This window comes from Amblyomma americanum, chromosome 1 (genome assembly GCF_052857255.1).
Source record: "Amblyomma americanum isolate KBUSLIRL-KWMA chromosome 1, ASM5285725v1, whole genome shotgun sequence".
NCBI lineage: Eukaryota > Metazoa > Arthropoda > Arachnida > Ixodida > Ixodidae > Amblyomma > Amblyomma americanum.
This window is the reverse complement of record NC_135497.1, coordinates 354,838,582-354,851,617: the sequence shown is the minus strand read 5'-3', so window position 1 is coordinate 354,851,617 and position 13,036 is coordinate 354,838,582. Positions and strand designations below refer to the sequence as shown.

General features: G+C 44.3%; 1 protein-coding gene and 1 non-coding gene across 2 annotated transcripts in view; both read right to left on the bottom strand.

The window, feature by feature from the left end:
- Positions 1 to 7,292, bottom strand: part of LOC144115586 (uncharacterized) — a 57,842-nt gene extending 50,550 nt beyond the window's left edge. Inside the window, exons 1-3 of the mRNA XM_077650008.1 lie at positions 7,047 to 7,292; positions 5,868 to 6,037; positions 1,409 to 1,503 (exon numbers count right to left, since the gene is read on the bottom strand). Coding sequence (XP_077506134.1) covers positions 1,409 to 1,503; positions 5,868 to 6,037; positions 7,047 to 7,081 — 300 coding nt within the window. The 5' untranslated portion in view covers positions 7,082 to 7,292. The remainder of the gene's footprint in view (positions 1 to 1,408; positions 1,504 to 5,867; positions 6,038 to 7,046) is intronic.
- Positions 7,293 to 8,090: 798 nt separating this feature from the next.
- On the bottom strand, positions 8,091 to 8,162 carry TRNAS-ACU (transfer RNA serine (anticodon ACU)). Its single transcript has one exon. It is a non-coding gene; the product is annotated as a tRNA-Ser (tRNA).
- Positions 8,163 to 13,036: the final 4,874 nt, after the last annotated feature.

The following is a 13,036-nucleotide window of genomic DNA, read 5'->3' as shown; positions in this document are numbered from 1 at the left end:
ACGAACACCGCCAGGTAGGTAGCAGGTGTCACTTTCAATTTTGCAAAGCACTGTCGTTGCTTTTGTTTTATTCGTAGCACCACTATGCGCAGCTAAGCTGATGGCTTCCACGTTTGAAAGCACTGGTATAATGGCACACAAGCCGAATGTCCCGTTGGTTTTTTTTTCCTTATTTGATGGGCTTCCTTTTCAATGTAAAAAAAACTGATCTGAAGCATATATAAAAATAAAAGCTGATGAAATAGAGGTATTTCTAGGATACTCCACAATTCAGTACTGAAATTTTCGACTGAAAAGCAATAGCTAAAAAGTTAGTTTTGCCAATTTATTTCATTACTCATCTGAACAAAATATTAAAACACTCGCCATATACAGTAGTCAACAAAATGGTAGAAGTTGCATTCACCTATTGTGCCCTGGTATATTTTTAATCTTTGGCCAAAGTTACCTGCGACACTGGTATGTGCGCTAAGCTCACTACTAACATTTGCCAATCAAGCTTACAGAGATGAGAAGCCATGCTTAGAGTTCTGAATGTGAACAGAAGTTCGCAATCACAAGGGCGTCCTGAAATGGTTTTGGTACAGCATCAGATTTCCACTGACATTTGCAACTCTGGTACTTGATTACTGCATTTTCAGGAAGGTGACATTGCAGGGAGAGATTGGCTAATTTTCATAGAAATTCTTCTTTTCGATATGAAAAAAAAAAATTACATTTTACCAAAAAAGGGTGAGGGGGGTCTCTTATACGTAACTTCACTCTGCCCCATTACAAGTGCACACTTTAGCAGAGTGCATTCCTCCAGTGCATTTAAAAATGCCCTTAACAAGTGCATTTCACGTGACTGCCTACAAAATGACTCACTTTCATAACTGTGCATTCAAAGAGTGCCATGCGCTTTGCTACACTGCTCAAGAGGGCAATATGAATCTAATCTCAAGCAGATTACAAAATGTCATGATAATGTAAGGCATTTACATGCAATCTGCAATTGATAACGACAGCAGGAATAAATGCATAAAGCAAAACTGAAACGCTGCATCAAAATTCCATGCCACCACACAGCTGTTAAAGGTATTATTTTCGGCATTTTCACTTCCACTGCCCAGTACTACTGTGTCGTTTTTAAGGGTAAAGATGTACAGAGAAAAGCACTTAGGTCTATTGTGGAATGTGGAACTTCTAGGTTAACCTTCTCACAAAAGAAAGCAGGATTTCAGAAATGAACGTTCGTAAATACTATGTAATTTTGTTTACAGCTTGTTGGTATAACCATGCATCATACCAAGCTGGGTTGCCAGATACCTGGAATCAACATGGATCCAACGTTGGATCCATCCAGATTCCTGGATCCGTGCATGCAGAAAAGGTGTCATGATCAATGAAACAAAACTGCACAACCAACCTTTACTTCATTCCTGGATTGCTCAATGAATGCTTTCCGGCTTTTGATTTCCTTTTCATCAATCTTGAACTTCTTTGGATTTTTTTCAACAATAGCTGGAAGCACAGCAGTTAAGGATGTATGGTAAAAGGTAGAAAAAAAAAGTGAGCACCCAGCTTCAAATCCTCACTGTTTTTTTATTGTGCAGCAGCTGCCAGCCCTGAATCTTCTTTTAACAGACTGACTGTAGCAGCAATGCTGAAGCAGCTGTGTGTCCATGCTACCTAACACAATATGCCTGAAGTACTGTGAAAAACTACAGGAAAATAAAAATAACCACATTTACACATACAGAAATAACTGCCCCCACTGACGTCATGAGCAGAAAAACACTGCCCTACATTCCACCCACTAGCTGAAAAAGATTTGGTATCAAGAACCATATACAATCGTGCCCCAATAATACAGATGACCTGAAATTTTTCTGGACATGTAACTTTTTCAATACACTTGCGCCTTGTTGATATTGAAGCTTTTTTTACCGTATAGAAAATCGGCACGGTGAGAACGCACAGTGCATACAGAGGCCTATGTATTTTTGTAGTGCTAATACCGACGGCTATGTGAACAAGACCTCGACTTCTCAATCAGATATTTCTTTTCCTGTTTTTTTTTGTTTTTTTTTGCAATGAACAAGTGCCAAGACAGGTAAGAGCTGAAAAGCCTTAGTGATGACTTTTTTTTGTGAGTTCATTCTTTACCCTTCAACTGCCCAGTCAAAAACCCTTTTCATTTGCTGTGAGGTATTGTATGAACGCCGGTGAAGAGAGGTCATTCATCACCTTCTGCTACTTCAATGCATCTAACACCTCCAGTCTGTCTGGGAAGAGATATGTGCTAGTCATTTGTAAGTAGTACACAGTCTTAGTAACAGAGACTCCGTCACATGTGTCATGACCCGCAAGGTGCTTCAAAGTGCATTTTTTAAAAATAAAGGTAACCAGGATTATGGACTTCAGGTTCTCAGGATTTTGCCCAATTTTTAACTTCATTGCATACAGCTGTGCAAAGAAGCAGACTTAATGACAAATTTTTTTCCTAATAAATAATTCGTTCCTCTTCACTATTTGTTTTGTGGCCGACTTGTCTTACAGCGAATTTTAGTCGGACACCATGTCCATTTTAATGAGGCACCACTGTACTTCCATGTCATGATGTTGCTTTAGCAAATATTTAAATAATTATTGACACCTAGCTTATTAGTATGCCAACTGATGTGAAAATGGCATGCAGAACGCAGCTCTTTGGTAACGCATGACTCTTTCACACAGTGGGGTTGCACTAAGAAGTGCAGCTTACAATACAAAGTGAGCACAACACACCAATGCTCAGAATACTCAGTTGACGGAAGAACAGCAGATGCATCACGGTCATCGCCAACTAGCCCCAGCCACTTCGGATTTCTCTACAGCCCTTCCAGTGAGCTCACACACTGCATGCATTGCAAAGGCATACAAAGCATCTAGTGCTCCCAAACACCTAAACCATGGGCTGCTTGCATGAAATCAAGAAGCAGGAAAATCTGCACATGAATGAAGGAAAGCAAAAAGCACAAGCAAGAAAGCAGGAGAAATCCAGAACCAGCACCATCCTGTGTGCTTTCTCTCATGTTCATCCTTCGCGATTCGGGCGAACTGTGCGCCTTGCACAAAAGCGACACATTTCAGTTCAATTTTGCAACTTTATTCCAAGAAAACTACTTTATTGTACCATATAGTCTGATATTATATCTGGCACCTAGCAGCAGATACCTTTAAGTTTCTTCTTTGTTATTGCTGTCTCCACTGCACAGACACAGCTCTTCAACCTTCATGTAAATGAAGTCATGGTCGGTTACATCAATTACATCCACTTATAACTTTTAACAACTATGTCCATGCACATCACACTCCATAAATTCATGCATTCAAAATCCATGTGCAGACGAGCTTAAGTGGTGCTTTTCTTAGAGACTCAGTCAGCATCACTTCATGGTTGACCGTTACCATCCACTCCTGAGTACAGGTGCCTGAATTTTGCTTTAAATAGCACACACCTGCACGGCAGTGCATGCTAGAAGATGACAATAATGATATCAGTGGGCAGCTCTTGTCATTTAACACCTCTTTGGCTGCCACACAAGGAAATGTATACATGTGAAATGCAGCAGCTCTTTGCCATTCATATTTTCAAATTATTGGCTCCCAAGTTGGGGGAGCAGCCCACGCACGAGCGCAGCCCTTAGTCAAGTGTATATGGCAGTTGGTATTAGTATGTAGGGTTTAATGTCACAAAGTGACACATGTATGCTATGAGGGACACCGTACCGGAGGGCTCTGGACTCATTTCAGACCACATGGGGTTCTTTAATGTGCGCTGACATCACACAGCACATAGGCGTGTTGCATTTCGCCTCCATTAAAGTGCGACCACTGGGGCAGGGTTCAATCCAGAGACCTTGGGATCAGGATCTGAATGCCAAAGCAACTGAGTCATCACGGTGGGTAAATAACCGAGAATAAACGAGCAATCAACTTTCGCCTCCCCAACAGACAAATGACCGTACTCCGTCTGACTTAGACCATGAAGAGTTCAGAAAGGTAAAGCCTGTGGTAATTAATTATGGACAGAGCAAACAAAGCTAAATGACCAAAGAAACAACTTGTCATTGGCATTCACTTCTGAATATTTCACCACTGCCCAATAATAGACCAGTTCCCCCTGCACCAGTCATTCAACAGCTGTTCTAAACTGCAAGCGGCATCATATACCATGCTCCAAACTAGCCAATACCAGCATCAGCTTTCAGAATGCTGCAAGGTATTAGTGCACTTTTGCAAAGCAAAAAGTGCCACAAACAATTATTAGCATTCTTTCTTCGCATCATTCAGCCATAATCTTGTCATTAGAATCAAGTATGAAATCAACAAAACTACTTGAATACTCACAATTAATGCTACTGCTCGCCTACTTAAACTTAATGAGCAGTTAACAGTGTTGCCACCAGTGGAAATTGCAAAAATAGAATTTGCCAGCATCAAGTGATCAATAACGATATTACATAGAAACACAGGGAACCATGGTACATATCAGGGCTGGAAGAGCGTAGAAGACATGACAAAACAGAAGTGAAGACAACGGTGCCTATATGTTTCATCCTATTAGTTGCAATGGTAATTTCCAAGGGATCATGCATTAAAATTGAAGACTGAGAAACTTCTCACAATTTCATGCTATTTTCTTGGTGCCATATTTTAAAAGTTGACAGCATATTCAGATGCTCACAAATTGTTTTAAAACTAATTTAGCAACTTCTAACTTGCAGTAATTTTAAAACAAAAGTCAACACATTATATGACTTAAGAAGATAGCTAATCTGACTGCTCATAATAATGACTCCATGATTGGCATTATTACCTGTAAGTTTTGAAGAAGGCGAGATATTCAAACAGTTCATTTTGACAGATTTAACATCTCAAATAACATGTCACAGAAATGTGAACTTGCCACTCCCAGGAACTGCTCGGTCATGAACGTTGCAATGCTAATAAGTGGCTGAGACAAATACATGCAATGCATTGCACCCTTTCTGCACCTCTCACAAAGAGCTCATAACAAAAACCAAACTGGCACTATTGGTGCTGCATTGTCAAGAGCTATTTACTGTAAAGCCCTTCTTGCAAGCACATGTTAAAAAATTGGCAGTATTAGTAAATAATAAAATTAAGACACTGCAGCACTGAATACTCCAGAATATGTAATTATTCATTGACAATTCCTACAACTTCCTACCAACTATGACAAGTTACAGGAAAATCTACATCAACATCACCATCACTAATAAAATAAGCATACCAAGCAATGCCATAAAAATCAGTGCTGAACAAGGCAGCCTATGTTTGGAGCTATGTTTCAGTTGTGGGAACAAAACCCATTTCGGCAACTAAGGTGCTCTAAAGCAAAGCTCTTATTACAGGTTTCATCCTGGCAATGGAAGCCATGCTACAATAAAAGCAGAACGCAAAGCCACCTGGTAACAAGATTTTGGTGCGCCTTAAAGAGCCCCAGATAGCCAATATCAATTTAGATCCCAATGCTACATCATGCCTCACAATCCGGGTGTACCTTCTGGCCTGCAGAGATTACAAATTTTGTAACTAGCATAAATAAGTGCATCACAACAAATTTGCAAAACATGCCTGGCATGAGCCATGCAATCTATGACTAATATATGCAAACTCAGCCCACCTGACAATGCTTTTTCAGCTTTTAAGAATTACATTGAAATAAAAACACATGCCATAAACATACACAATACTTTAATACAGGCATGTGTACACAAAACATGAACAACACACAAATAAGGGAAGCCAACAGTAACCTAAATGACTACTTTGCTTTAGCACATCATGAGGAATGCCATAATAAAATAAAAGGATACCAACAGTCTCCTCAAGATCTTCTAGGTCCCATTCTATGCTGCGTAGTCCTTTCCGGAGCTCACTTGTGGTCCAGTCAATATCTTCTTTACTTGGTAAGCTCGATGGGTCTTGGTATTGGTTCCACCTCTCAAACAGTGTTTTGTTGTTGGCTATGGCCTTGACGATTTCACTGAAGACAAGGTGTAACATGCATCAGAGCAAGTACCACAACCACACTTAAGATTTGCAATGCATTTTGCTGTTGCCTAAAAAAAAACTGAAAATATAGTCATACATACACTTCAGGAATCAAGCATGAAAGGGTAGTAAGGTGACACATGTATAGCTCCTACATCGATATACTTACAAAAGTCAATCAAAATAACAGTAAAACTATCCTCGGCATGAAAGCCACTTAAGTAACGCTAACAATACTAGTTCACCATACACAAGTGGCCAGCTGCAACAAATGTTTAGTTTCCTCTATTAGACAAACATTCAAACCTTCAAGTGGCATTTGTATTCGTCCAACAAGCAAAAGTCGGACAACGCCTGACGAAAGCAGGGCGCACGGTTACAGCAGTGGAAACAAGCGCTGCCTAATCTCACGCCCCATAGAATGCCTTTGTGGGCCTTTCCCAGTTATCGCACCTTCTTGAAACACAGGTGCTCGAAAACAAAAGCTGAACGATAACAGTATAGACTCCTCCTAGCTTATTTCCACTTTGAAACATGGCAGTGAACAGGCCTCCCTACCCGCAAAAATAGCGGCACTGAAAGTTCAGACCTGTAGCAGACAATTTTCAGTGCTGAAATCAAATGCTTCCTGCTTTTGATTTTTGCTTTCTCGAGTCGATATCACGTACTGAGACATCCTTGCTCGCGGCACACAATGCGAATCACAGCAGCTGCAGCGCTCCGCGATGAATCAAGAATAAAGCATCGCTAGACGACAAGAAACATAAAACAGCCTGCGCAGCAGATGTACGGAACGGAATTCCTTTGCAGCGAAAATTTGCTGTCGGATTACTTCCCAATCCTAACCGTCCGGTTCACACGCAAGGTGGCTAGAAATCAAAAATAAATGTGATCGAAATACAGCAGGCCGGCTAACCTCCCTTCATAATACATGAAACAAGAAAGTCACATCAAATTCAATCGGCAAAATGTTAGAGGTAGTGAGCATACAGGGAACTTACTCTTTAACGACAAAAAATGGATCCTCAAGACTCATGGCCTTTGCGATCCACTCATAACAGTCGTGGCGTCCGTAGTGGCATGTGGGGCTCTTGTGACAAGCTCGGTGCTATCGAAAGAACAACAGATACCGCACCGTGGGAGCGGCGCACGCAGTTATCAACCTCCAGCTCAGATTCCTCGGCAATACGCGATGAACGCTATGACGTCCGCGCTGAAGCAAAAAAACAAATCATATGACGCGAATCGCAGTGTTGCCTACCGTCGCTAAGGCATTGTTGCTAGTTCAATCCTCTAAACGTTGCAAAAGCGCTAAAGCTCTGAAAATAAGAAATGGCGCAGTATCTGTCTCGCATTTTCGCGACATCTCAACCGCACCGCAAGGGAAGGGATAAACGATGGAGTGAAAGAAGAAAGGCAGAAAGAGATGCCGTTGTGAAGGAATCCGGAATAATTTCGACCACCAGGAGATCTTTAACGCGCACTGACATCACAAAGCCAACGGACGCCTTAGGGTTTCGCCTCCATCAAAACGCAGTCGCGCGGTCGGGTTCAAACACGGGAACTCCGGATCAGTAGCCAGCCGCCCTAACCATTGAGCCACCGCGGCGGGTCGCCAAAGCTCTGCCGCAGCCGATGGCAACCGCTCTGTTTTGTATTGAAGCGAAAAGCTTCACTACGCCAGCTTTTCGAGCCGTCAGCGGGCCGCAAGTTTGACTTTGAATGTAAGTAGAGGTCAGTGTGGCCGCAAGTTTCACCTTGAACGTAGGTAGAGGTCAAACCATGAGAAATGACGCCTGTCTAATAATAATAATAATATTAATTGGTTTTGGGGGAAAGGAAATGGCGCAGTATCTGTCTCATATATCGTTGGACACCTGAACCGCGCCGTAAGGGAAGGGATGAAGGAGGGAGTGAAAGGAGAAAGGAAGAGGTGCCGTAGTGGAGGGCTCCGAAATAATTTCCACCACCTGGGGATCTTTAACGTGCACTGACATCGCACAGCACACGGGCGCCTTAGCGTTTCTCCTCCATAAAAACGCAGCCGCCGCGGCCGGGTTCGAACCCGGGAACTCCGGATCAGTAGTCGAGCGCCCTAACCACTGAGCCACCGCGGCGGGGGTGACGCCTGTCTCGCATATCTCTGTTAACACCCGAACCGCGCCCGTAAGGGAAGGAAAATGAAATGAAAATTGATTTTAAGGAAAGGAAATTAAGCCTGTCTCACACATCTCGGTGGAAAACCGAATCGCGCTGTCTGCGGCGGCGGCTGCGTTTTGATGGAGGCAAAACGCTAAGGCGCCCGTGTGCTGTGCGATGTCAATGCACTTTAAAGATCCCCACGTGGTCGAAATTATTCCGGAGCCCTCCACTACGGCACCTCTTTCTTCCTTTCTTCTTTCACTCCCTCCTTTATCCCTTCCCTTACGGCGCGGTTCAGGTGTCCAACGATATATGAGACAGATACTGCGCCATTTCCTTTCCCCAAAAACCAATTAAAAAGGGAAGGAAATTGAAATAAATTTGGTTTTAAGGAAAGGAAATGACGCCTGTCTCACAGGTGGTCGAAATTATTCCGGTGCCCTCCACCACGGCGCCTCTTTCTTCCTTTTTTCTTTCACTCCCTTCTTTATCCCTTCCTTTACGGAGTGGCTCAGGTGTCCGCCGAGGTGATCCGGAGTTGACGGGTTCGAACCCGACCGCGGAGGCTGCGTTTTTATGGAGGCAAAACGCTAAGGCGCCCGTGTGCTGTACGATGTCAGTGCACGTTAAAGATCCCCACGTGGTCGAAATTATTCCGGAGCCCTCCACTACGGCACCTCTCTGTTCCTTTCTTCTCTCACTCCCTCTATCTCTTTCCTTACGGCGCGGTTGAGGTGTCCAACAATATATGTCTTGTGTGAGCGCCTTTAATGTCGTTTCGAAGAAAGCAAGATGTTTAACAAATAAAAAAATCCCTACCAATGGGTGTGTGTCAGTATATCTATGGAAACCGCCAGTCGCTCGACCACAAACGTACCCAGGGAGATGCAGCTTTTCGCTTTCGACCAGGGTTAAACAGAGGTAAACCACCAGCAATTTTTGTTGTTTTTTTTTTCATATGAGAAAGCAGCTGGTGTTTGCTCCGATCGAGCTCTCTTCCCAACAGAACGCCTCGGCCTGCGTGCTACGCGCAGAACATAGCCGTAATGTACTCATTACGGTCGAACTGATTAGCGGTACTTAGAAAAAGTAAGTAATTAACAGACGACCAATTGCAATGTGATTAATGCCAAGGGGCATTTGCATTGCGACTCCGATTGTGTGACCGATTTATGTTGACGAACTGAATTACCTCACACCAACGACAATTAAAGTTTTGATCTTACAATTCATTATTTAGTCGAGCCCGGATATATCGAACCCTGATTGTAGCGCAGTATCCGCGCTCCTGCAATGGCGCTTTTCCTTACGGCCCTCTTCGATCACTATACGCGCGCAGATCGAGACGGGTCGGCTGCGCGGCCTTGGTCATCTGCTGTCAGCGCTAGCGCTGTGACACCTTGTGTCGAGGTAACGTGGGGTGTGCATGAAGGGTGGTCGTCGATCTCTTGCACCCACGCCACAGAGCTGTCATGCGGTGTAGCCAACCTAACTATAAAGCCGGTATATAGCGGCGGCGTTTACCGGACGTGTTTCGCTGACGAGGAAGAAGTTGCAAAAACCAACTGCACCTTAATTCATGTGAATTATTATTGTAATTACGGCATACTGGTAGCAGGAGTAAACATTTTGTGATTGGCAGTGGCTATTGTTGCAAAGAACAGGCCGCTGCGGCTTCGATGCACTAGTGTGGGTGCAGAGTATTCTTGCTTCTAGGCTACAGAGTGGCTTATCTATTGCCATTTTTATGTACTGATGTATCATACTGTTTCGCGATCTTTTTCGAGCTAAATATATCCAGGTTCGATTGGAGCTCAGATCAGATATCCCTAGCCATTAATTTTCCTCCTCGGTGGTGGTTTTGAGCTTTTCACACTCTTACATCGGGTCTACAAACCACCAACGACACCGGGTTTTGACCATTATGAACCTAGTAATGCCAGCGCGTTAAAGCTCTACCCTCCTCTCCACGGCGCGCTTGATGTCTCCACCGAGAAATGAGATCACCATTGTTCCTTTCCTTTGCTAAAAACCGATTTTCATTTTCTCTTCCGTACGTCATTCCCACTTTTATCCCTTCCACTTTTAACGCTCACACAGTGTTGGGATTTTAAGGCGCGGGCTCCTTTCCCAAGCCATGCACCCTCCCTTCCCTAATGGCGCAGTTTAGGCGTACACCGAGAAGGGGGACAGTCTATGCTCCTTTCCTTTCCTTCTCACCACTCTGATCCCGAGGCTTCAAACTGACACCAATATCGACAGCCACTTTTTGCGAGGATGGCAATACTAATGCTATAATGCATTAAAAAAAATACAGGGCGAAACCTTGTTTAAGAAATTGCCTGCGAGCCACCGTGGGGTTCGGCTGTTGAGAACGAGTTCATGGGTTGGTCAGCTCGTCGGCTGTATTTCAGTGGAGGCAAACTGAAAACCGTACTTAGATCCCAGTGCACGTTAAATAACCCGAGGTGGTCGAAATTAATCTGGAGCTTATCATTACGTGCACGGCGCCCCCGAAGTTGTTTTAGTACATGGAAATGCACTGATGAAACTGCCTGCGATAAAAATGCGTCTTTTGCTTCCAAGCTGCGCAAGCTGGCTCCGCTTAGTGCAAGCTGCCATTGTCGGTGCTCCTTTTTTTCCGTCTTGTGTGCTTTCTGTCATTTTCTCACGCCTTTGTTTATTTCATTCTTGCAACCAGTAACAACGTATCAGACACCAAAACATACTAGAGTGCCTTTCACGTACTTTCTCTCTCCCATAACCTCGCTTCTCGATTCTTCAACTTGCTAATCATTGAGTCCCTCCCGTTTACAACAATCTTGTATGGTATGGTATAGCATGGGTCGGGAATTTAACGTTCCGATGATATATATGCTGTGAGGAACGCCTTAATGGACGGTTCAGGATTAATTTCTACCTCCTGGGGATTTTAATGCGCCTGACGTCGAACAGCACACGGGCGTTTTTGCATTTTGCTTCCATCAAAGTGCGGCCGCCACGACCATGATTCGATCCCTCGGCCTTCGCCTTATCAGCCGAACGCTAAAGCCATCGAGCCGCTGCAGCGGGTGGTTCATAACAGTCTCATATATCTCTCTCGAAATAGAGACTATTCCGATTTCGCTCGCTCATGGGATAACAGTTCAAAAAAATTTCTGCTTGAAAAAAAAATCTGTGCATTGGACGCGGCATGCTCGCCAGAACTGGTAGCAAGTGCCGTACAATATCGTTCGCCTGAAAATCTACTTCTTCCAAACGGATATGTCCACCTTAAAACAAAATGCAATAATTTAAACGTCTACTGCGGAGCGAAGAAGAGCTCTGCTTTGTTGTGTCGTCCTTTTGCCCCGTGGTCTTCCTAATAGCGCTACCTTCACTTTCGAAGACGTCACCAACCAGCTCAGCACTAAGTTTTATCTACAGCGGTGGGAGTCGGAAATAGCAATGCTTATTTTCGCGAACTACGTACGTCAGAAGCGGCGCAGGCAATGTGCCGCTGCGCGCTCCAGCAGGAACGCGGTTTTCACTTCCAAAACACATCTCTGTAGCTCAAGCATGCGGGACCGAACGAGGGGAGCGCAGAGAGGGCATATTTTCCGGTGACCCTAACATTTCCAATTCAGCTAGGGCCGTTTCGATGCTGTTGTAACGTAACACAGGCCAGTATTGTGCAGCCGGTCAGAAACACTGCCTTATAAAGACCGGCCTCTCACAAGTTCGAAGTGGAAACTTGGATTCCGTCATGAAGAAACGCAGCCAGCTTCTGCATTTTTTTTACTATCTTGCTATTTATTCGCCTACCCTAACGCCAATGGCGATATATACATACGTGGTGCAGGTTCTCCTCACACTGCTTTCTCCCCAGCGAGTCGCTTGCTGGTCAGTGCTGTTGAACACGTTTCTTACTGTTTAATGAACTGCAAAAAATGAACAGAAAAAATTCGTGGTGTCGCAGTAATTAAGAGGCCTTATTCAGGTTTTCCTGGTGCACTTAAGCAGCAATTCCTCTCCATATGCCAAGGCTCTGCGACGGCTTCCTGCTCTATAAAATAACTTTAGTGTGCGGGAAGCCGCTCCTTTACTTGAATTCCTTTCGGGAGAGGCGCCATGCAGCTTCGACTTCGATCCTAGTCGACGCTAACGCCTCTCGTGGCTGGTTCTGTCCATATATAAAACTTGGAGTGAAATTTCGTGACCTGCAAAATAGTCTTTCAGTCATGCTTTCAGAGGACCTCGGTAGAGAGCTTATCAAAAATTATTTCAAACTGTAAGCTATTTTATTTTTCGCCAATGCGCGAAGCATGCTTCGCATGGAAACGCAGAGCAGGGCCCTCGGCCTTCGTGCATGATACTAAAGTGTCCGTAACAGTATCTCTAACGGGACCCTGCACGTCTAGTCGCTGTAGACTGGAACACCGTGAAGCAGCAGCGCTACACTCTGAACACGAGCTCTAGTAGGCCTATATGTGGAAGTAAACAGGGAGTAAGCTGCCCTATAGCGCACTCACTTAAAAAAAAAAAAAGGTGTGCTGTAGAGGACAGTTTAGTCTCTTTTTACTCATTTATGTCTAGGTTTGTTTTAAGGGTGTTTGCCGCCCCAAAGCGACTCATGCTATGAGGGTGCCTGGGGAGGACTCCGGATAATTTCGACCAGCTGGTGTTCTTCAACGTGCACTGATATCGCACAGTACACGGACCTCTAGCATTTCGCCTCCATCAAAATGCGACCGCCGCGGCTGGGATCGAACCCGCGTCTTTCGGGTCAGCAGCCGAGCGCCATAACCGCTGAGCCAGTGCGGCGGCTACATTTATGTTTCGAGTGTACCCACAGATCTTCGGCGCCGCA